This window comes from Amborella trichopoda, chromosome 3 (genome assembly GCF_054954075.1).
Source record: "Amborella trichopoda isolate Santa Cruz 75 chromosome 3, AtrichopodaSantaCruz75HAP2 v2.0, whole genome shotgun sequence".
Classification (NCBI taxonomy): Eukaryota; Viridiplantae; Streptophyta; class Magnoliopsida; order Amborellales; family Amborellaceae; genus Amborella; species Amborella trichopoda.
The window spans coordinates 53,066,565-53,090,621 of record NC_142338.1 but is presented as its reverse complement, the minus strand read 5'-3'; the positions used below and the strand labels follow the sequence as shown (position 1 = coordinate 53,090,621).

General features: G+C 35.2%; 1 protein-coding gene and 1 long non-coding RNA gene across 2 annotated transcripts; one reads left to right on the top strand and one right to left on the bottom strand.

Moving 5' to 3' along the window:
* Nucleotides 1-1,143: 1,143 nt before the first annotated feature.
* LOC148782959 (uncharacterized) lies at nucleotides 1,144-3,045 on the bottom strand. Its single transcript, XM_088861296.1, has 4 exons — nucleotides 2,478-3,045; nucleotides 2,258-2,385; nucleotides 2,096-2,171; nucleotides 1,144-2,006 (listed from the first exon to the last, which is right to left on the bottom strand). The coding sequence occupies exons 1-4, from the start codon at nucleotides 2,995-2,997 to the stop codon at nucleotides 1,240-1,242; spliced, it is 1,491 nt and encodes a 496-aa protein (XP_088717422.1). The 5' UTR covers nucleotides 2,998-3,045; the 3' UTR covers nucleotides 1,144-1,239.
* Nucleotides 3,046-17,198: 14,153 nt separating this feature from the next.
* Nucleotides 17,199-18,532, top strand: LOC148782958 (uncharacterized). Its single transcript, XR_016051673.1, has 2 exons — nucleotides 17,199-17,790; nucleotides 18,175-18,532. It is a non-coding gene; the product is annotated as an uncharacterized LOC148782958 (long non-coding RNA).
* The last annotated feature ends 5,525 nt before the right edge of the window (nucleotides 18,533-24,057 follow it).

Genomic DNA, 24,057 nt, shown 5'->3' with positions numbered 1-24,057 from the left:
AATATTGAAACCACATTTCTCGAAACTATTTAAAGGTAGGCTCTAATTTGATTGTTCAGAGCCTAGGCTCTATACAAATCACACCACATATATATATATATATATATATATTTGTCGTAATATTTACGAAATTTTTTTTACTTAATGATGAAGATATCACAAATAAAAAGTAATTTTTTTAAAAAATAGACTACAAAATTAGTAAATCTACCCTTCACAACTATCTATATATATATATATATATATATATATATATATATATATATATATATATATATATATATATATATATATATATATATATATATATATATATATCTATATATATATATATAGAGGAAAATATACCTTAAATCTATATATAATCATCTACTATAAGGACGGTCTAGAGTTAATCTAAGAATGATCAATTTAGAACATCTTTTGAGCTTCCCATGAATTTTTCTTTTCGTTTTTTTTTTTTTTTCTCTTGAATTTGATCCGAAGAGAGAACGAATTGAAAACTTGGGAGTTAAAGTCTCTTGGTGCGGGATTAAATGGGTACTCTGGTACTGCATTGCACGTAAACGTTGTGCACCTGCAGATAGTCCTTTTCTTTTTAAAAATCTCAAAAACTAGAAATAAAGTTCGATAAAACTTTTACTCGTGCTATCGTCATTTTCGAAATCAAGGGACTTAGTTAAAGACGCTCATGGAATAAAATTTTTATTCATTCTATATTTTATTTTTGTATCCAAACGTTAGCAATTCATGTAAGGGCAACGTATCGATAAATCAAAATGTGGCTATTAGTTCGGGGACGCCGTTAGCATGCGGCCAGCGGGCTTGGCAAATATATATATATTTTAAAGCAATGGTTTAAAAACCGGATCGGTGACCCGGATCGGGCTTTTCAAAAACCGATCCGGATCGGCGAATCGGCCATCCGGATCGGCGAATCGGCGGTCCGGATCGGAATCGGGTGAATCGGTCAGAATAAAGCTTCAAAAAAATCTGAAAAAATTATTAAAATTCATTATAAATATTGTTTTTTAGGAATTCAATAAAAAATGAGGGTACTCCATTAAGAATTTTCATGTTTTTGGATGAATATGCGAATATTGATATGTTCTTTCCCTGCATGAACCGCCATTCAACATTTAATTTACATCACACAAAAGGATAAACATAGAATTATCATGGAATAAGTATATCAACATACATGGACTACAATAAAGCATAAAATTAATAACATACGATCTAAAAATAAAATGATAGACGACGTTGTTGTTCTTCTTGGTCACGCTGGTGCCATTGATTGAATTCGTTTGACAATTCATTGATTCGATCTAAAAACGAATCATCGATATTAGCGGGCGTCTGACTATTCCCAAATCCCTGAGTGTTAGTGTTTTGTTGTGTTCCCAGTCCAAAATCCCCGAAGCTTGTCCATCCTTCATGCTCACCTGCACTGTCGTGCTCATCCCTACACTGTTGCTGTTGGGACTCGATATGTGAATAATATGGCTGGGATAGGGTGGCCTCAGAATCATCATCTCTCTCATTTTCTCTTAGACCCCCTTCCCACTCTCCCTCATTAGGTGCAATATCATCGACATATTGTGGATACATTGGCTGGCTGCTTCCTCTTTCATGCCGCTCATCAGTTTCTTCAATATCTTCATCACCGATAGCCTCAAGGAACGCTCTCTTGTGCAACACTGGCTCCTCCTCTTCGACTACCCATCGGTCTGCTGTGTCTGTGACAAATATTGTGTCTAAGTCTATCGGCCCATAGTCTTCAAGCTTCCTTCTTATTTGTCGCTCTCTGAGGTTTAAATTATAATGAACGTAGACTAGTTTATGAAGCTTCTCAGAAGCGAGTCGATTCCTTCTAGTAGTGTGCAACCATTGGAACGTACTCCAGTTGCGCTCACAGCCAGTAGCAGAACATGTTTGGGAGAGCACCTTGATTGCTATCCTCTTTAGGTGAGGTGCATCAGTACCATATATCTCCCACCATTCAGCTGGATTAAAATGTAAAAAGCATTGTAAGGGCAAGAACAATTCATAAGATTAAATATATGAATAAACAAAATATTAGCGAGGGGATAACCTGGATCCATCATAGTTCGAGAATTTCTGGCAAGTCTAGTTCCGAAGGATCCTATAGCATCCCTATACATAGCAAGCTAAAACAAATATATTACGTTTTAGTGCATTATTCCTCACAAATATAACAACTCAATGAAGTTCTTACCCGAACATTAAATAATACCTCTTGTATTGCTGCTACTTGGTTTCGATGGCTTCTCTCCAACCTTGCAATAATGTATCTGACCCCTTCCATAATCTTGTGGGGTTGTTCAGGTGTCAAATAGAAAAATTTTGGGTTGAAGTAGTAACCTAAAAAATATATAGGTAGAAAAATGTCATTTACAATTTCATAAAAAAATGATTTAAACTGAAACATTGTAATGATATAAATATATATTTACCAGCATAATGAATTGGACGTCCGAATTTGGTGTTCCACCTCTTTTCTATAATCTCGATCACTTTGCTAGCAAAATTACACTTCTCCCCAATAGCTGATTTCGCCCTCTCAATACCTTCATAAAGGATACCCATGGTAGCTTTCTTATCAGCATCCACCATTCTTAACACCGTGACCAAAGGGGCAGTGGCCTCTACAACACTGGAACATCGAGACCAGAACAGCCTATTTGAGATTATGTTGTCCACTTTTATACCGGTACTGGACTTCGAGAGGCGGCCATTTAACCACTCTTCACAAGTAAACAATCTCTTTAATGCACCTTCAGATTGTCGAATGGAGTCCACAGCTAAGTAATCGGTCGCAAAGCGGGTTATGGCAGGCCTGATTATCTCTTTTTTCTTAGAGTGTTCTCTAAACAGAAATAATATTTTCGAGTGGTTGTATATAAATCTCGACACCAACCTTGCTTCATCTAGAGTCTCCTTCACAATTTTGATCTCACCGATTTCCTCTAACATAAGATCGATGCTGTGTGCAGCACACGGGGTCCATACTAGATGCTTCCTCTTATCCATCAACTTGCTGCTCGCAGAAACACATGCACGCGCATTGTCCGTAATAAACTGGACTACATGCTTATCCCCCACCTCCTCCACTATCTGATCATATAGTCGTACGTAGAAATTTGCATCCTTCTTCGTCCCTGATACGTCTTTGCTAGACAAAAAAGCTGTACCTTTTGGGGAATAGGCCAAGAAGTTTAAAAACTTCTTTTTGCTAACTTTATTCAACCAACCATCACTCATGAGAGTAATTCCTGTCCTTGGCCAACTCTGTTTATATTCTTCAATCCACTTTTTAACTTCCTCTACCTCTTCGTCTAATATTGGCCCACTGAGCTCATATGCCGTCGGGGGTTTTACCCCGGGCCCGGCTCTCTGGATTGCACTAACCATAGGTGGAAAATATGGGCTATTGGCTGCATCAAAGGGAATCCCTTTATCGTAGAACCATTTACCAACATATCTCCCTAACATGTTTCTTGTACCTTTAACCATGCCTTTTAAGGTCATCTGTTGTGACTTAGGCTTTGAGAGAAATGGGTCTTTACGACCATGACCTGCAATACTGGCACTCCTAGGTAACTTAGAAACAATTTCTTCAACAACTAATTCTTCTTGATACATATTGCCACCAACCTCTCCATACATATTTGAGCTGGGCCCGCCATACATGCTCGAGCTGGACCCGCCATGCATATCTGAACTAGGCCCACCATGCATATCGGAGCTAGGCCCACCATGCATGTCTGAGCTAGACCCACCAGGCATTCTAAACCCACATTCCCTCTGATATTGTTCATATAAACTCAATCTTGTGGCCATGTCCAGCTCATTATTATATTGCTCTTTTAGGTCATAATTATATTGCTCTTCTGTATCATTCCTGCTTGATGGTGTATATAAACTAGCTATCTCCTCATTCATCCTATGTTTGGCAATTTTTTTACCTTTGCTAGCATTAAGAATTGCCACCATCTGTTTTTTTACATTACTAGGGACACTAGTGCATGCAGAAACTTCTCCCTTAACCCCTGCCAAGTGTTGCTTGAACCTATGTACCCCACTACTTATCACTCTTTGACAGTAATTACAAATAATTTTGTCTTTCTTGTTGAGATCAAGTCTGACCCCATGTTGCCATGCAGGGTCTTCTATAGATCTTCACATGATTCAACTGTTTTAAGATGTAAAAAGTTTAAATTAACCTGACAGTTCAAAAAGAAAAATAATCACAATATGTAGTGATAATATGTTGCGGTAGTTCATGTAGTCATATTCGTTGTTATTTGTTATTGCAAAATACCTTTTTTGACAATAATATTTCGTACATATCAATTACAAACATTTAGAATAATACAAAATGCAAGCTCCAAACATGGCTACAACTCAATTATCAAGAACATACATTTTTTGCATTAAAAAATTAATAATAAAAACAATTCTTCAAAGAGCCGGCTAACATCAGTCATTCCAACTTAAAAATCCATGAACAACAAATAAAAAAAATACAGTTTTGTATTGAAAATATAATAACATGCATTTTTTTGCATAAATAATCCATCAACATACAATTTTTTCAACAAAAACTTTAACAATAAAAATTTAAAATATGGTTTAATACCTCATGATAATTAAAACCTTGTCACGATTTTCACATCTTTTCGGAAAATCATCAATTTTCAAAAAATTCGATCATGAAAAAAAAAAAAAAAAAAATTACAGCAAACTCAAACAATAAAAATTAAAAATTAGGTTTAAATGTTTAATACATCATGATAATCAAAACTTTATCACGATTTTCACATCTTTTCGAAAAATCATCATTTTTCAAAAAATTCGATCATGGATAAAAAGAAATAAAAAAAAAAAGTACAGCAAATTTTCAAAAAATTCGATCATGGATTAAAAAAAAAATTAACAAATTTTCAAAAAGTTCGATCATGGATTAAAAAAAAAAATTCATAAATTTTCTAAAAATTCGATCATGGATTACAAAAAATTCGATCATGGATTACATAAAATTCGATCATGGATTACATAAAATTCGATCATGGATTACAAAAAAAAAAAAAAACATAAAAAAACAAAAAATTCGATCGTGGATTACAAGAACAAAAAAAAACAATTCCATCATGGATTACAAAAAATTCAATCATGGGTTACAAAAAAAAAAAAAACACAAAAAATTCGATCAAGGATTACAAGTAAAAAAAACAAACATTTTGATCATGGATTACAAAAAAGTTGATCATGGATTACAGAAAATTCTATCATGGATTACAAAAAATTCGATCATGGATTACATAAAATTCGATCATGGATTACAAAAAAGTCGATCATGGATTACAGAAAATTCTATCATGGATTACAAGAAATTCGTTCATGGATTACATAAAATTCGATCATGCATTACAAAAAAAAAAAACAAAAAAAAACAAAAAATTCGATCGTGGATTACTAAAAAAGAAAAAAACAATTACATCATGGATAACAAAAAATTCAATCATAGATTACAAAAAACTCTATCATGGGTTACATAAAAAACGAAAAACAAAAAATTCGATCATGGATTACAAAAAAAAACAAACATTTCGATCATGGATTACAAAACATTCGATCATGGATTACAAAAAATTCTATCATGGGTTACAAAAATAAAAAATAAAAAATAAAATTCGATCATGGATTACAAGAAAAAAAAACAAACATTTTGATCATGGAATAAAAAAATTCGATCATAGATTACAAAAAATTCTATCATGGGCTACAAAAAAAAAAAAAAAAAAAAAAAAAAAAAAAATTGTTCTTCACAGAGTCGTTTTACATAAGCGATTTTAACTCAAAAATTCACCTCCAAGTGAATAAATTACATCCAATTGACTATATTTTCTGATAAACAACAATATAAGGAATCAAAAACCTAAATTTTTAACACATTATTTCTAATATATCATGAAAACAAAATCAAAAGGCGGAAAAAAAAAAAAAAAACAGCGGAATTTTTTTCCCCTGACATCTCACTGTTCATATCAAATTTCTTGCTGTAATTGACCAGATTACGTAAAATTAAAAATTTTAAATCATACTAGACACAATAAAGATTAAAAACCCTAATTATTGAACTCATTTTGTTCAAAATATGCCATGAAATAAATCAAATGGCGGAAAAACAAAAAAACCCAAAGTTCTTACCTGTTTTTGTGAACCGAAGCCTTCAATCTCCAAAAAAGTCTGTTTTTCTCAACGATTTTCACAAATTAGTAACAAAATCTTTTGATTCACAGCTTTAAGATCAATATGCCTACAAATTTTGAAAGATTCATGCCCTATTTGGCATGAAATTTCAAAAATGGCGGAAACCCTAAACCCCGAATTTTTCTTGATCCAAAAACAACCAATTTTTCCACCATTAAATCGTTAAAAAAGCTGAATAAAGCTGTTTACAGCCTGAAAAACAGATCACGTGCCGAAAAAAACAAAAAAAATGATCAAAAAATGACAAATTTGAAAAAAATCCGTGAAGAACACTGTGCAACCCGTGTTCTTCACGGACTCGCCGATTACGCACAGTGAATCGGCGAGTCACTGTGCGGAATCGTCCGGTTCTCTCTAGAACCGGACGATTCCCGGTTTTTGAACCGATCCGGTCCCTTTTTCGTGAATTCCGAGTCGAACCGGGCGAGTCTGGTTCGACTCGGCGATTTTTAAAACGCTGTTTTAAAGATAATTTAATCTTTAGTTTTAGAGAACATATAATCTTTAACTTCGACATCATGAATTTTCTTTTTTTTTGAAAACTAAAAATAATAATTATATTAAAAAACTTTTGGACCGTTAGTTGTAATTGTTTTTAGATGGGCTTCTGAAAGTTTGAGGGGTATTTTAATCATTATATTTTATCAAAAATATCTTGTTTTAATATTTTTTTAGGTGCGTCCTATTGAAAATATGGCATGTACCAAATTTCATATTCATAAAATATATAAATAAAAAATAAAAAATACTTTGAGGCGGCATATCTAGATCAAATGAATAAAATTTTTATTCATTCCATATTTTATTTTTGTATCCCAAAGTTAGCAATTCATGTAAGGGCAACGTATCGATAAATCAAAATGTGGCTATTAGTTCGGGGACGCGGTTAGCATGCGGCCAGCAGGCTTGGCAATATATATATATTTTAAAGATAATTTAATCTTTAGTTTTAGAGAACATATAATCTTTAACATCGACATCATGAATTTTCTTTTTTTTGAAAACTAAAAATAATAATTATATTAAAAAAACTTTTGGACCGTTAGTTGTAATTGTTTTTAGATGGGCTTCTGAAAGTTTGAGGGGTATTTTGATCATTATATTTTATCAAAAATATCTTTTTTTAATATTTTTTTAGGTGCGCCCCATTGAGAATATGGCATGTACCAAATTTCATATTCATAAAATATATAAATAAAAAATAAAAAATACTCTGAGGCGGCATATCTAGATCAAATGAATAAAATTTTTATTCATTCTATATTTTATTTTTGTATCCCAAAGTTAGCAATTCATGTAAGGGCAACGTATCGATAAATCAAAATGTGGCTATTAGTTCGGGGACGCGGTTAGCATGCGGCCAGCGGGCTTGGCAATATATATATTTTTTAAAGATAATTTAATCTTTAGTTTTAAAGAATATATAATCTTTAACATCGACATCATGAATTTCCTTTTTTTTGAAAACTAAAAATAATAATAATATTAAAAAAACTTTCGGACCGTTAGTTGTAATCGTTTTTAGATGGGCTTCTGAAAGTTTGAGGGGTATTTTGATCATTATATGTTATCAAAAATATTTTTTTTAATATTTTTTTAGGTACGCCCCATTGAGAATATGGCATGTACCAAATTTCATATTCATAAAATATATAAATAAAAAATAAAAAATACTCTGAGGCGGCATATCTAGATCAAATGATCGGCGGCTCACTTGATCTATATTGGACGGTTGGATGGGGGGTAAAGTATATATCTTTTATGCTGTACGGGAAGTATAGAAATATTTCTCTGAACAATTATGGGAAAGTTAATAGAAAGCTTTCTAAATGGGGCAAGTTTTCTATGCTTTCCCTACAACATAAAACTTATATACTTTCCTTTATCCAACCTTCTATTCGGAATAGACGGCTAAGAAGGCCCCAATCATAATGTCATATCTCTACACTATTTTATTTTTAATTTTTTTCTACAAATTATTTTGACATAAAATTTTGGGTGTCCAATTCTCTCATAAACTCACACTTGTAAAAAATATAAAACAAATATTTTCAATGAAATAAAATGATGAAAATACCCTGAAAGATTTAAGGGGTATTTTGATCATTATATTTTATCGAAAATTATTTTTAATAATTTTTTTAGGTGAAACCCCAATGAGAAGATAGCAGTACAAAATTTCGTGTTTATAAAATTTATAGAAAAAAATAAAATCAAATACTTTGGGGCATCGGATCTAGATCAAATGGTGATTGGCTCACTTGATCAAATTGGACGGTTGGATGGGAGGGAAATCATATATATATCTTCTATGTTGTAGGGAAAATATAGAAACATTTCCCTTCTATATGACCTTACCCACATATATAGCATATGTGACCCATGTTCTTAGCAGTCAGATCTGAATAGATTGTTGAGATGGCTTAAGTCACAATGTCAGAAGCTAGCTCTTTACCTTCAAATCTTGATCAAATGGCTCATAAATTTTTATTGTTTATATTTATTCTACAAAATAATTTTGTAGCAAAATTTGGGCAATGCATAGATCTAACTGGGGCACACATGATAAAAATAATAAAACAATATTTCTGGTGATAAATAATTACCAAAATACCCCTAAAAATTGTAGGGTAATTTTTTACTTTTATTTCTATAGAAAACATTTGTTTTTCATTTTTTGCAGTTTCACCCTAATTTTATGATGGATGCCCAAAATTTCATCCACAAATGTATTGTCTAAAAAAAATGAAAAATAAACTAGTGTTTTGTGGTATGACCAATCCTAGCCGTTCGATTCTGATCCAAAGGCTTAGAAGTGGGGTCACATAGAAACATTTCCCAAGATTTTGTTAATAAACATTTAGGCTTCATTATCCTTTTCAAACATTTCTATTCCCAATAAATAAAAGACTCGAAGGATATACAATAATTGATTAAAAGGAAAAGTTTATATAGAGCCTAGACTCTAAACAATCAAAATAGGGAAAACTTTTAAGAGTTTATATAGAGCCTAGTTGAATAGAATTATAGGGGACATTTGACTTTGCATTTCAATTACATTTACAAAGAGGTACAAAGCTAGTTGATTTTTTAGACAAAACAAACATTGCATGATAAGCATGTAATTGCAACTACGTCCATCCTTAATATGAGTACTTGCCCATCGGACCCCAAACCCACACGCTAATGTGTAAGCCTTGTAATAGTCAAATGCTTTTTCTTCATAACCAAATTTCATCTTTATTTTGGGATCTTCTATTTCTAACCCCTTGGAAGACGTACCATGTTCCCCAATTCCCATATTTGTAGACTTCATAGGGGTAGTTGTAAGCAAGGTATCTTACTCCATGTATTCAGTAGTTTCCCCCATATTGGACTCAATGGTGTCCCCAATATTGTCTTCATCTGAAGACGTGGGAGATGACATGCTACCTGAAATGGTAAGATCCAACTTGGGTAATTGAAAGACGCTGCAATAAACAAAAAATTCTCAATACTATTTCACCACAATACGTGATATCGATCCAGGCGTAACCAAATAAGCCCATAGAACTATTTTGTTCCATTAAATTAAAAAGAGAGCAAGATACTCTAATATAATGCCTTGAGTGTGTGCATCATGGATATTAGATGTCTCCATATGTATGTAAAATTCATGTTGATGTATCCTGTCATACAATATATCACTTGAAAGAAAAAAAGGTAACAATAATACTTATAGAGATATGGATACGGTAACCAATCACTCATAAGAATAAATGTAAATAAATGGAAATTTTGATATGGTGGAGCTTGAAAGTGTTGCGGTTACACAAGACACCAACAATCATAGAAGGCATCAAAGCTGCATAAAAATATAAATGGGCAAACCCGGTCACTATTATTATCCAAAGATAAAGTACCATGTCATACAATATATCACTTACTCGAAAGAAAAAAAGCAACAATAATACTTATAAAGATATGGATACAGTAACCTATCACTCATAAGAATAAATGTAAATGATGGCAATTTTGATATGGTGGTGCTTGAAAATGTTGCGTTACACAAGACACCAACAATCATGGAAGGCATCAAAGCTGCATAAAAATATAAATGGCCGATTCGGTCACTGGATATTATTACCCAAAGGTAAAGTACTCCAAACCTGATCCAAATAAAAAGTGTTGCAATTTTCTAACATTTGAATGCACACATCATCTGGAATTAAAAGTATGTTGTGCACTGTACATATTAAGTGTCAACTTGATGCAAATAAAATGAGGCAAATTCAACTAATAGCCACACAAATCAAATAGACATTAAAGTATGAATCCCGCATAATCAGTAATATTAGTACTTTTCCTGTTAAATAATAATTGATAGGCATGAATGCTTATAAACTCCTCAAGCTCACAGCAGGAAGAAGCATGTATCATGGAACAACAGAATGCACAAACAATTTCAGGTGATATACCAATGGACATTGTTGAACTGATGGCAAGAAACCAACATGAAGGAGGCCTTCTTAATAGTGAAGGAGGTGGTAAGAGACAAAATCAGGCAACAACAAATAGTGGAGAGAGGAAGGGTTCCAGCATAGAGATCTTATTGAAGCCCTTAAAAAAGATTTCACGGGTTTGTAACAGGAAGAGAACTCTTCGAAGCTTAAAAAGAAATCCATCAATGGCAAAAGTGGAAATCACAATTCCGTAAAAAAAACAAAGAAAGGCCACAAAGATTGAAAATAATAGCAGCCATTGTTGTTTAAACATTAATCCATCTCTCCCAAATTTACCTGGTTCATGTGGCCTCAAATGGTTTCCATTGCGTGAACCAAAATTTACCTCTAGTTCCTGTGATCCGAGAGAAGATTTTCCTAGTGAGAAAATGGAAAATATTTTTCTAGAGATAGAGAATTTGTACCTTTTATCTCCTCTTCTTGCTTCGTATTCTATGTTGAGAGAGAATGGGAGACCAGGCTCCAGAGGGTATGTGTTCAATCCTAGGGTGTCACGTTATAGCCACTTCTAGAGTGGATGGAACATTGCAATTTCTACCCGTAAATGTAGTTTTTATTTTCAAAGAAACAAATGATTATTGGTTCTTAAATCCTAGATGTAATCATCCACTAAATGGGTGGGCGGTCTAGACTTAATCTTCGAATAATGATCAATTTGGAATATCTTTTCAGCTTCGATTCCTTTTGTTTCTTTTTGTTCTTTAATTTGGTCCCAAGAGATAAAATGGAATTGAAATTTTGGGAGTTAAATCTGTTGGGGCGGGACCAAATTGGGAACTCTGATACTGCAGTGCACATAAATACTGTGGAACCGTGGGTACTTATGTCTTTAAAAGAAATCCTCAAGCACTAAACATAAAATTATATAAAACCTTTACTTCTGTTACTTCACCTAGCTTTCTAAATCAGGCCTGAGTCAAATATGCTTATGGAAAAAACTTTTTATGCATTCTACAATAAACTTTTTATTCATTATGTTTTATTTTAGTATCCTAAAGTTTACTATTCATGTAAGGGCAACATAGCGATAAAACAAAATGTGGCTATTAATTCGGTTATGGTCTTTACATGGAGCCTAAAATTGGGCCAGATTAAGCAGAGCTCTAAGGTAATTGCTAAGAGAGAAAAAAAGGAGTTTTTTAAAGTTATGTTGGAATTTAAAGGGTACTTCCAGGGGTGCACCCTATACACTAACTCTTACATAACTCACGGGGGGTTTCTCTGGCCGTAATTCTGGTATCCAATTTGAAACCATGATTCAAAGGAAAAGAATAATGAATTTTTGAGCTCCCAAATCCTTAAACCATCAAAAAGTGGAATAAGGTTGGTGTTTATTTTTGTTAGGCTGATACACGTGGTCGATAGTGTGTGGGATATGGTTGACTATGGGGTATCATGTACCATACGCCACTGGTTCACTGTTAATTTTATTATTATTTAGTGCGTAGACCATACTCAGATCGTGTATCCGGATGTGGTAAATATGGCTTATTATACACTAGAAACCATCGTGGATTTCCTTTAGTAAATACTAAAACCCAGCTCTCTCTCACACAGAGGGTATGGAACATTGTAGGCCACGGTGTAATAACATATACCATGCATCAGCATCTCTCCCTCTCTCTCTCTCTCTCTCTCTCTCTCTAAAACATCCATAATATTTTTTTTTTCTCTCTAAAACAACCATAATATTCCTATGTATCAATCACATTTGGGATGAAGTCATCCTTGAACAAGAATGGACAAATGTTATGTGTAGTCCATAGATCGAACCGTACAAATTACAACATACTCCTTATTCTCTTCTGATATTCAAAACATCAATCACAAACAACAAAACGAAGAGGTAAGAGAGAGAGAGAGAACACTGATGCCGGATACTGATGAACTCATGCTGGAAAAGCAATGCATGTGAGAGAGAGGAAGAACTCTCACGCCGGAAACTGATCAGTTCATACCGGAAAAGGATGCCTGTGAGAGACAGTAGGGTCCAGAGAATATCCGCACAAATCTATAGAGTATAGACCACAATAGAATAGAATACAGAGATAAAGGCCTTCCATGAAAATTCGCCTCCCAAAGAGAGAGAGATGAGTTCTTAAAGGAGAGAGAGAAAGTAACTATCAAGAGCTAGAGAGAGATGAAAGCTTAAAGAAGAGCAAGAAACTATCAAGAGAGGGAGATCATGCTTAAAGAAGAGAGAGAAAGTAACTATCAAGAGAGAGAGAGTAACGATCACAGAGAGAGATGAACGCTGAAAGAAGAGAGGTGTGAACGCTGAAAGCGGAGAGAGAGTAACGAATGCAGAGAGAGATGGACGCTTAAAGGAGAGAGACAAAGTAAAGATGAGAGAGAGAGAGATGGACGCTTAAAAGCACAGAGACAGTAACAATCAGAGAGAGAGATTCAGTCATTGAGCTACCACAAGAATGTTGCCTTGATTATGGTTGGGAAAGTGGCCACTCTTAAAACTCCACCCCATTTCTTACTACCATCTGCAAACTAATATCCACCGTCGATTCCCTAACATTTCGTGGTGAGCCCCTTGTGACGCACCTACACCAGACCAAGAAGGCTAAAACGATGTGGGAAAGCACTGCGATGAGGATGTACAGTACCACCTTCGGGAGATCGGGCTTCCACTCCACCAGCATTGCCGCAACCACGACAAGAAACAGTCCAGCCATCACAGCCTCCGGTGGTCTCCTTGAAAAGAAAGTGCAGCAGAGAGGGAGGGGTCTTTGTTGTTTTCTTTTCAAGGAGAAGAAGATTAGAGAGAGAGAACTGAGGAAGTAACTGACGGACGGGGTTTAAAAGCAAGAAGGAAGAGAGAGAAAGCAGAGGCAATGGTAGAGAGAGAGAGTATGTGTGTGGACGGAAAAGAGAGAAAGCGCAGGGGAGGGAGTTTGGGAAATTGAGAAAACTTACACCGGAAACGTAACTGATTTCAGCTGGTCAGTTGCCTCCCCGTTGTATCCGTCATATGTTTTTTTTCCTTTGTTTTCTTTTTTGGGTTTTTTTAATTGTTTTTAAGAGAAAATTTTATAGTATTCTAAACATTCAAATTAAAGCTCACCTCAAAATTTAAACTTTATAAAAAAAGATAAAAAGTACGTTCTGATTTGATTGATTAGACCCTAAGCTCCATACAAACTTCACCTTAAACTTGAAAGGTTCCAAATCGAATGTAAGTTTCCACTTTAAACTAAAGGTTCCAAAACTTCAGCTGGTAAAAAACCTTTTGAATATCCTGTACCTCCATCCACGTCTCTCTCTCTCTCTGTGACAAGATTAACATACTATCCACCCACCTCTCTCTCTGTCTCTCTCTCTGAAAGATTGAGGCCATTGCCCTCCAAACCCATTTTCTTGAAGGAAGAAATGTGTAAGAAGAACCCTGTTGAGAGAGGAGGAGAAGCACAAGAATCTGCTGAGTTGGAAAATATGCAACAAAAACAGAGCGCCCCAAACAGGGGACAGATCTTATGTTTATTAACATACATTGTGTATCCATCACATTTGGGGTGAACTCATACATGAACAACAGGGGACAGATCTTATATTTATTCCATAGATTGAACCATACAGATTACAACATAAACTCCATTCTGTTCTGATATTCAAAACACCAATCACAAACATTTGGGGTGAACTCATACATGAACAACAGGGGACAGATCTTATGTTTATTCCATAGATTGAACCATACAGATTACAACATAAACTCCATTCTGTTCTGATATTCAAAACACCAATCACAAACAACAAAAACAGAGACAAAGAGAGAGAGCGGAAAAGCAGTCATAAGGGAAACTGATGAACTCATGCTCGAAAGCGATGCATGTGGGAGAAAGTAGCATCAAGAAAATATCCACATCAAACCTATAAACCTCATAGAATTGAGAGAGAAAGGCCTTCCATGTATATCCGCCGCTTACAAGAGAGAGAAAGGGAGATGAATGTTTAAAGCCGAGCGAGAGAGAGTAACGAACAAACAGAGAAAGAGAGAGAAAGATCAACGCTTAAAGCGATAGAGATGACGCTAAAGCAGAGAGAGATACGATCAGAGAGAGATGAGCTAACCTTTCATAAAACTCAAGTACTCAACTCCTCCCTCTCTTTCTCTCTCTACTGTTGCTGCTGAAGGTGCACCGTCTACAAGCCATTATTCACTATCGGTGGCGGAACAACTAGTGGTGGGTACAATTTCACATAATAATACCGTCCCCAGAAGGCCGTAGCGATCAGAAAAAGCACCCCAATGAGGGTGAACCCTAGGTTCATCGGAAAATGTGGGATCTTCGCCATCAACACCCCAATGACCACCACTGCCGCCCCAACCACAAGAAACGCACCAACCATCATACGCACCGCTGTCCTCACCCGTGCAGCCTGCATCCTCAATCTGTATTCTTTAGAGCAAGAGTCTCTTAGGTATTAAAAAACTCTCTACTCTAAAGAGAGAGAGTAGGCGTTCTTGATTTTCTTGGAGGATGAAGAAGAAGGCGGAGGAGGAGGAGAAGAAGAGTATGCTGGGTAATGGAAGAGAAAGAGAGGGAGGGGCGTTTGTTGATCGGACGAAGGACAATAAGTATTTAGAGAGAGAGAGAGAGATAGCAAGGCAGTGGATAGAGAAAGAGAGAGGGGGGACAATGGCTTCTTGTATGTTGGGGATTCGAAGTGCTTTTTGAAATCGTAACTGATTTTACCAGAAATGTTTGAATCCGTACTGAGTCTTGGAAATCGTAGCTGATTTTACCGGAAAACATTTCTGGTATTACAATATGGAAATCGTAGAATTTGCATAGAGATCCATCTCGCTGAAAGCATTAGCGGTTTCCCGTTGCCGAAATCCGTAGTTTGATTTTGAAATTTCGGCAAATTTTTGGTGCATTTCAACCCTATTTTCTCGCAACCCATTTTCCCGCATAAAAAGGCTCAATTTGGAGTTTCCTTAGCCCTCTTCAAAACCATTGAATAAATCAGAAAAATAGCGATTGAAAATTGTGGTAGTCTGTAATGAAATCCCTACTAACGGTTTCAGCTTGATAGGCTTACTCTTTCTTCAATTTCCAACAACCAACGGTAAGCGATACGAGGATAGGAACCTCGGACTGCGTTGGAATTGGATTGGGATAGGAACTTCGGACTGCGTTGGAATTGGGTTTTCTATTAAGAGGGCATTTCAAAGTTCTCGCACCTTTGTTTTTTCTCAAAAAAAATAAGAAAAAAAAGAAAAAGCACTTTCCGACCTTGGACTGCTATATTTTCAAAATAAAAAAGAAAGAGCACTCTGAGGATGGGGAATTCAAATAGCCCCAAGAACAAAAGGTGGTATGTGGATTCTAACCTCGGACCGCTCGGGCACTGCCTCTAAACCTTGGGGCAACTAATGAAAATTTTAAAACAAAAACAAACAAAATTTGGTCCAAAAATTTTGAAAAACAAAAAAAAAACAAAAAATTACACGTTGACCAACTATTTTTATGTAATTTTTATTAATAAATGAGGCATTTTGTATTTTTTAAAAAATTTAGAGTTGTAAATCATTCTATAAAAATCTACTCTTGCCCCAATTATAAAATTCAAAGTTCCAAAAATTGTGAGGATCAAGTATATTCATAAACGTTTAAAAATTGACGGTTAGAAGAGGCTCAAATTTCAGAACTAGAAAGCCCCTTTTTATCATGCCCCGAAAATCATCAGGTCGAGATGATCCATTGGAAGACCTTCCCTAATGGCTTTTTTAAGTGCATCTTACTCGTTGATACCTTATGTAAACCTTTTTCTTACTTTGTTTATTTGTACTTTCCTGAGCATCAAACTCATAAAAAAAAAGCAAAACCATAGACTAAAAACAAGAGTGGGGTTTGTGTAGAGCCGAGGCTCTAAACAATAAAAGTAGAGCATACCTACAAATAGTATAGAGAAATGTGGTTTTAAAATTTGAAATCCTTACGGTAGCCTTAAAATGTACCGTCTTCTTTAATTATAAAAATTAAGTGTCAAAAATAATATAGATCGTGCAGATCTATAAAACTTAAAAATCTTGAAAATTGACGGTCTAGAAATGTATTATAAGATACACTACTTTCAAAACTTGAAATCCATTTTTTCTTCATGTCCATATATCTTGCTATCTAGATGATAAATTTGAGTATATTTAGGTATAAAAAAAAATTCCGTGTACAATTTTTGAGGTGAGCTCTAATTTGATTGTTTAGATGCTCGGTTCTATATAAACTATACCGAAAAAATATATATATATATATATATATATATATGACGGATATGACGAGGAAGCAACTGCCAAGCTGAAATCAGTTACATTTCCGGTGAACCTCGGTACGGAGGCGGTTTGGATCCCCAATAACCTGCGAATCCCGTTGTCGCTCCCCTGAGCTTTTTCTCTTTTTCTTCCACTCACTCTCTCTCTCTCTCTCTCTCTCTCTCTCTACCATTGCCACTGCTTTCTCTCTCTTCCTTCTTGCTATTAAACCCCCGTGAGTTAGTCAGTTACTTCATAGTCGGCCTCAGCGCTCTCTCTCTCTCTCTAACTTCTTCCAACCCATCATACTCTTCTCCTTCTCCTCCCTCTTCTTCTTCCTTTTCCAAGAAAATCATTCTCTCTCTCTGCAATACCTTTCAGACCACTTCTCTCTCTCTAAAGAATAAAGATTGAGGATGGAGGGGGAGCGAGGGAGAGAAGAGAGCGAGAGGAGAGAAGAGAGAGGGAGGAGACCGAAGAAGGATCCGGGGCCTGAAATGATTTTTTGGGTCGTTATGGTAATGCTGATGATTTCCATGACGAGGGACTTGATGCCTGATGTCCTGAAGGCGGTAGCCGACATCGTCATCGTGCTGCTTTCCCTGGTCGTTTTTGCCTACGCGCTATGGAATTGCTGCGTGTTTTGGCATAAGAGAGAGAGAGTGTGGAGTTTTCAGAGTGCCCACTTTCCCAACCATAATCAAGCCGAGTAACATTTTTGTGGTAGCTCAATAACTGAATCCCTCTCTCTCTCTCTCTCTGATGGTTACTCTCTCTCTCTCTGCTTTAAGCGTTCATCCCTCTCTGCTTTCAGCGTTCTTCTCTCTCTCTCTGATCTGCTTTCAGCGTGCATCTCTCTCTCTATGCTTTCAGCGTTCTTCTCTCTCTGTGATCGTTACTCTGTCTGCTTTCAGCGTGCGTCTCTCTCTCCCTGTAATCATTACTCATTCTCTTCTTTAAGCGTTCATCTCTCTCTAACGCTTGATAGTTACTTACTCTCTCTTCTTTAAGCATTCATCTCTCTCTAGCTCTTGATATTTACTTTCTCTCTCTTCTTCAAGCATTCATCTCTCTCTCTTGATAGTTTTTTTCTCTCTCTTCTTTAAGCATTCATCTCTCTCTTTCGGAGGCGAATATTCATGGAAGGCCCTTATATCAGTATTCTAATGAGGTTTATAGATTTGTGTGGATATTCTCTGGACGTTGCTGTCTCTTACACGCATCTTTTTCCGATAGGAGTTCAAAAGTTTCTGGCATGCGTGTTCTTCCTCTCTCTCACATGCATCACTTTCCAGCATGAGTTCATCAGTTTCCGGCATCAGTGTTCTTGCTCTCTCTCTCTTACCTCTTCGTTTTTTTGTTTGTGATTGGTGTTTTGAATATCAGAAAAGAATAAGGTGTGTGTTGTAATTTGTACGGTCCTTCATGATGACTTCATCCCAAATGTGATGGATACATAGCACTATTATGGTTGTTTTAGAGAGAGGGAGAGCAATATTATGATTGTTTTGGAGAGAGAGAGAGAGGAGAGATGCTGATACATGGTTTATGTTACCCCATGATTCCATGCCTGTGTGTGAGAGAGAGCTGGGTTTTGGTATTCACTTAATGCAATACACCATGGTGTCTATTTGTATAATAAACCACTTCGGATACACGATCTGAGTATGGTCTACACATTAATAATCAATTCTGATAATGAGCTTATTAATTATGCGAGCGGTTTACATAAGGTGATCGTTCATCTTCAACAATCATAGTGAGGCACACTTCCAAACCTTACCGAAAATGCATTTTGAGTGCCGAAAACTCTTAAGAAAGCCTTGAAAATTTTTTTAGGCACTAAATATGAATTTTAAAGTTCCGATTTAAGGTCTTGTCACAAAAAAGTAATGAGGGAGGTGCACAAACCAATCAATCAGTATTTTTGAATTTGGAATGATAAGAAGAGCAATGCTTTGGCACAGGATACAGAATAGGAAAACTAAGATTGGATTATCATTTATCAAAATTGGAGCATATTTATAAAAACTTGAAAATTATAAAAATAAACCTTTCAAAATATGTGTTACAAGATGTAGTATTTATAAGGATTAAAATCTTTTTCTTTCTTTTCTTTTTTTTTTTCTCCATATCCGAATGCTTAACTTAGCTTTTTCAAAACAATATTTAATGAGTTTTTGAGGTGCTGCAGTTCTACGTCATAAAGTTGACACCTTACACCTCATGTGTCATAGTCACTTAAAAAAAACCAAGGACTACGGAGTTTGGCGGTCAAAAGAGACCAAAAATTCCCCAAACGATATCTCTCTCTCTCTCCCTCGTTTTCCAAAACCAAAAAATTTAGAAAGAGATCTTTATATTCTTTATTTTTAGGTTTTACTTCACAACCAATCCAAAGTTTTACAAGATATCTTACAACATAAAAATTATAAATTTTATTTCTTGTAAACCCTAAACTAATTTAAACTTATTTTTTTAGGTCAAACAAATATAAAAAGACATGCATTTTTTAAAAGTCATCCTACCAAACTTCTTTCTTTCTCTCTCTTCGTCTTTCCCATCTCTATCCCTTCACTCTTTCTCCACCCGCTCTCTCTTCACGTTTTTCATCTCTCTCCCCTCGCTCTCTCTCTCCCAAATACACAGTATATAGAGAGAAGAGAACAAAAGATAGAGAGTGGTACAGGTGAAAGTCGGAGGATTTGTTTTGGCATATCACCATTAATTCAGCGTTTAGTGCTCGATCTTCTTAGCTATTTGTATATGAATAGGAATTAGGGTTTTGAATTGCATCTCTATAAAAGTTTTTGGGAGACAATATTGCCAGGTTTGTGAAGTAGAAAAATTTGGGTTTTTTTTCTCTCCCTCTCTCTCTCTAGTGGTAATTGGTAAAGATTTCACTTATCTTGGGGTATATAAGTGGAAGAGAGAGAAAATATTAGGTTGGATTTCACAGAGGTGCGAGGTTATCGAGAAGAAAGAGAGAGAGGTGCTGGGAGAAACATGGGAGGAGAAAGAGAGTGAGAGACACATGAAGGGAGAGAAAGAGAGAAGTTCGGGGTATATAAGTGAAGAGAGAGAAATGATTGAGTTTAAAAAGAGCATGCCTTTCTCTCATTTGTTTAGGTTAAAAAATAGGTTTAAAGTGGCCAAGGGTTTGAAGATATCATTCAAACCTTAGTTTTATCAAGAAGTGAATCTTAAAAATCGGAGATACGAAGATATTTTCTCAAAACTTTATATAAGGGCTAGGCACTAAATAATAAAATTAAGACGCACAGTAAAAAAATACTAAAAAAATTGTTTTGATACCAAAAAATCTTCAAATTGATCATCTCAACATCAAGATTTATATACATGAGAAAAAATCGATTTCAAATCTTGGTAATAGTGCATATCGTAATCTCAACCAAAAGATTTATTTTCGAAGCTTTAAATTTTATAATTAGAGAGGAAATTAAAGTTTTAAACCATAACAAAAATTTTCTATATTGAAACTACATCTTTCAACCCTATTTAAAAACGTGCGTTACTTTGATTGTAGGATATCGGCGTTATACGACCTGTGAGAGAAAGTAGCGTCCAGAGAATATCCGCACAAATCTATAGACCTCAACAGAATAGAATACAGATATGAAGGCCTTCCATGAATATTCGCCTCCCAAAGAGAGAGATGAATGCTTAAAGGAGAGAGAAAGAAACTATCACGAGAGAGAAGAATATTTAAAGAAGAGGGAGAGAGTAACTATCAAAAGCTAGAAAGAGATCAATGCTTAAAAAAGAGAGAAAGTAACTATCAAGAGAGAGATGATTGCTTAAAGTAGAGAGAGAAAGTAACCATCAAGAGAGAGATGATTGCTTAAATTAGAGAGAGAAAGTAACTATCAAGAGCGAGAGAGAGATGAACCCTGAAAGCAGAGAGAGAGTAAGGATTGCAGAGAGAGATGAACGCTTAAAGCAGAGAGAGATAGTGACGATCAGAGAGAGAGGATCAGTCATTGAGCTACCACAAGAATGTTACTCGCCTTGGTCATGATTGGAAAGTGGCCACTCTAAAACCTCGACCCTCTCTCTAAATGCTGCTGGCCCATCTCCAAATCATACTCCACAATCAATTGCTGATCATTTGGTGGTGAGCGCCATATCACACAGCAATACCACGCGCAGAAGGCTAAAACGATCGGGGAAAGAGTGCATAGAGGATATACATTACCATTGTAAAATTTAAAGGATAAGAATGGTGGTGATATCTTTGTACAAAAGATAAACGGTCTCTTCATAGAAAATCTCAGATATTATTTTATCTTATTTAGTATATATTTTTAATATGGGTGTGATCTGCACAAGGCTTAGGTCCTAAACAGTTAAAGTAAGTGGCACCTTCCAACAGTATCAAAAGATTTTGTTTTGGTATTGGAAATCTTTTTGATGGTCTGAAAATCTCTTTTCACACCTAATTATGAATTTTAAAAGTTAAAAAGTAGTGTAGATCTAATAAATCTATAACATTGAAAAATTTTGAAACTTAATAGTCCGGAAAATGCATTACAAAATGTATTATTTTCAAAACTTGAAATCCATTTTTCTCATGTCCATACATCTTGAGGTCTTGATGATTGCTTGTTGTCCAATATCCATAAAAGAAAGAGAGGTACTTGTTGATTATCTAATACCTCTCCTCTGTGCCAATTTGGGAAATCGAGAAAACAAGACACGAAAAATGTAATTAACTGCTATTTGGAAGCCTAGTAAGTTGTTGCGGGATTTATTTCATTTGAAGTATTTTATGTAAATTGCTTAAATTTTGCTCCTAATATAAAAAAAATCTTGTTACACTTGTGGAACATAAAATTGAACATCAACCATATTCTGCGAAAACGCAACTGATAAGAAGTGAACAGGTGCACACAGCCTTAGGTTATCTGCTTCCTTTGCTACAAAGAATGAAGAAACCAATCTCCCTCTCTTACTCACACAAATACGGTTTCCTCTGATGAAGTGAATATGCGATCGAATCCTCCTAAGTAGTTCCTTTTGGAACAACTTCACACAAAACGGACAGGACATCTCCTAAATAAATGTCATTTAGAAGAAATTCTTAAATAAATGTTATTTGGAGGGTTGCCAGCGTAAATTTCTCTAACTTATAATATTATTACAATTAGAAAGTATACCATACTCCGATTGTATATGGAATATGGTAGACTACGACATATCATACAATTTACACCACACGTGTACTTTATTTCTTCTAGAGTGATTTACGTATAGAACTTAAATTTTTAAGTAAAATACGAAATGCTCCATTTATATGTGGACATTACAAAGAAAATTGGTTAACCCATTTTTTTTATTATTTTTCAAAATTGCCACTAAGTCTACCCAAATTTTTTTAATTTTTTTTTTATTAGCAAGGCAATACCTTAACGCTTAGGGAACTTCCCTACTAACAAGAAAACGAAAAAAAATAAAATTTGGGTTGACCAAGGGCTAGTTTTACAAAAAAATTTTAAAAAAAAGGGTCGACCAACCTTCTTTGTAATTTCCGTATATAGGTGAAGCATTTTGTAATTTACCTAAAATTTCAAGGTCCGTACTCCAATCACTCTTTCGTCTAAATGTAAAGGTCGTTAACATAAATAAATAAATAAAAACAGTAAACTGTTGGATGGCAGTGTAAGTTTACACTTTAAATTAAAAGTGAAAAGTTTATATAGAGCCGAGGCTCTAAACAATCAATTTAGAGTGTACCTTAAAAATTTTACTAAAATATATTGTTTTGTGCCTAAGTATCATCAAATTGATTATCTCGATATCAACATGCATGGACATGACAAAAAAATGGATTTCAAGTTTTGAAAATAGTGTATTTTCTAACACATTTTTTAACGGTCAACTTTCAAGATTTTCAAGTTTTCATAGGTCTCTCGATCTATACTATTTTTTACACTTCAAACTTTATAAAGAAAGATAAAAATATATTTGAAGGCTGTCAAAAAAATTTTCAAAATTGGAACCAAATTTCTCAATACTATATGAGATAGGCTCTAATTTGATTGATTAGAGCCTAGGCTGCATACAAACCACACCCCTAAACTAAAGGTTCAAAATCCATTGTAAGTTTCCACTTTAAACTAAAGGTTCCAAATCCACCGCTGGTAAACAACCTTTTGAAAATCCTGTACCTCCATCCACCTCTCTCTGTGAAAAGATTAACATACTATCCACCTAGCTCTCTCTCTCTGTCAGAGATTGAGGCCATTGCCCTTCGAATTTTTTGCGCCAATTCTACGACAACACTACAGCTATTTGTGTATCTAAGGAGCATCGGTTTCACAAGAACTCCAAGCATATTAAGCCTTATTTGTATCACCTAAGAAATGAGGTAAGATTGAAAGAGATCGAGATCAGCTACATATCTACAGATTTGATGATTACATATCCTCTGACTAAGGAAGTTGTCCCTAATATTTTTGTAAGACATGTGAGAGAGATGGGGATGAGAAAAAGTGCGGAAGAGAGAATGTAAGGCTTTCAAAGGCCAAGTGGGAGATGTTGGGTTTATGTGGCCTTTAAAGGCTTTATGAGTGTGTAATGAAAAATATTTATTATAGTGGAACATAAACTCAGTGAGAGTGTGGTCCCTCGAGGACCATACTAAGCACATGATGTTTGCTGATACTGAACTGTGCTTGACGATCTAGGCTAGTCGGTTGGAAAACCCAAGGTACATGGGCATAAAGAATAAATCGAGAAGGGTTTTGGGTTAGCCCTTGATGAGGTCGAAGCTTATATCTGGATGAGTGAGCCAATGGACTGTGTGACCCTTGTATGTGATGGAAGGTTTAGAGAGATGGGAACCAAAACCTCATTCATATTCCATCACACAGCATACATATTGATAGATCATTCGGGAAAGCCAATTATCCACCTTTTGAGTGATGCGTATGCATGTGCGAGAGATACCCCTGTGCACCAAAGAGTTGT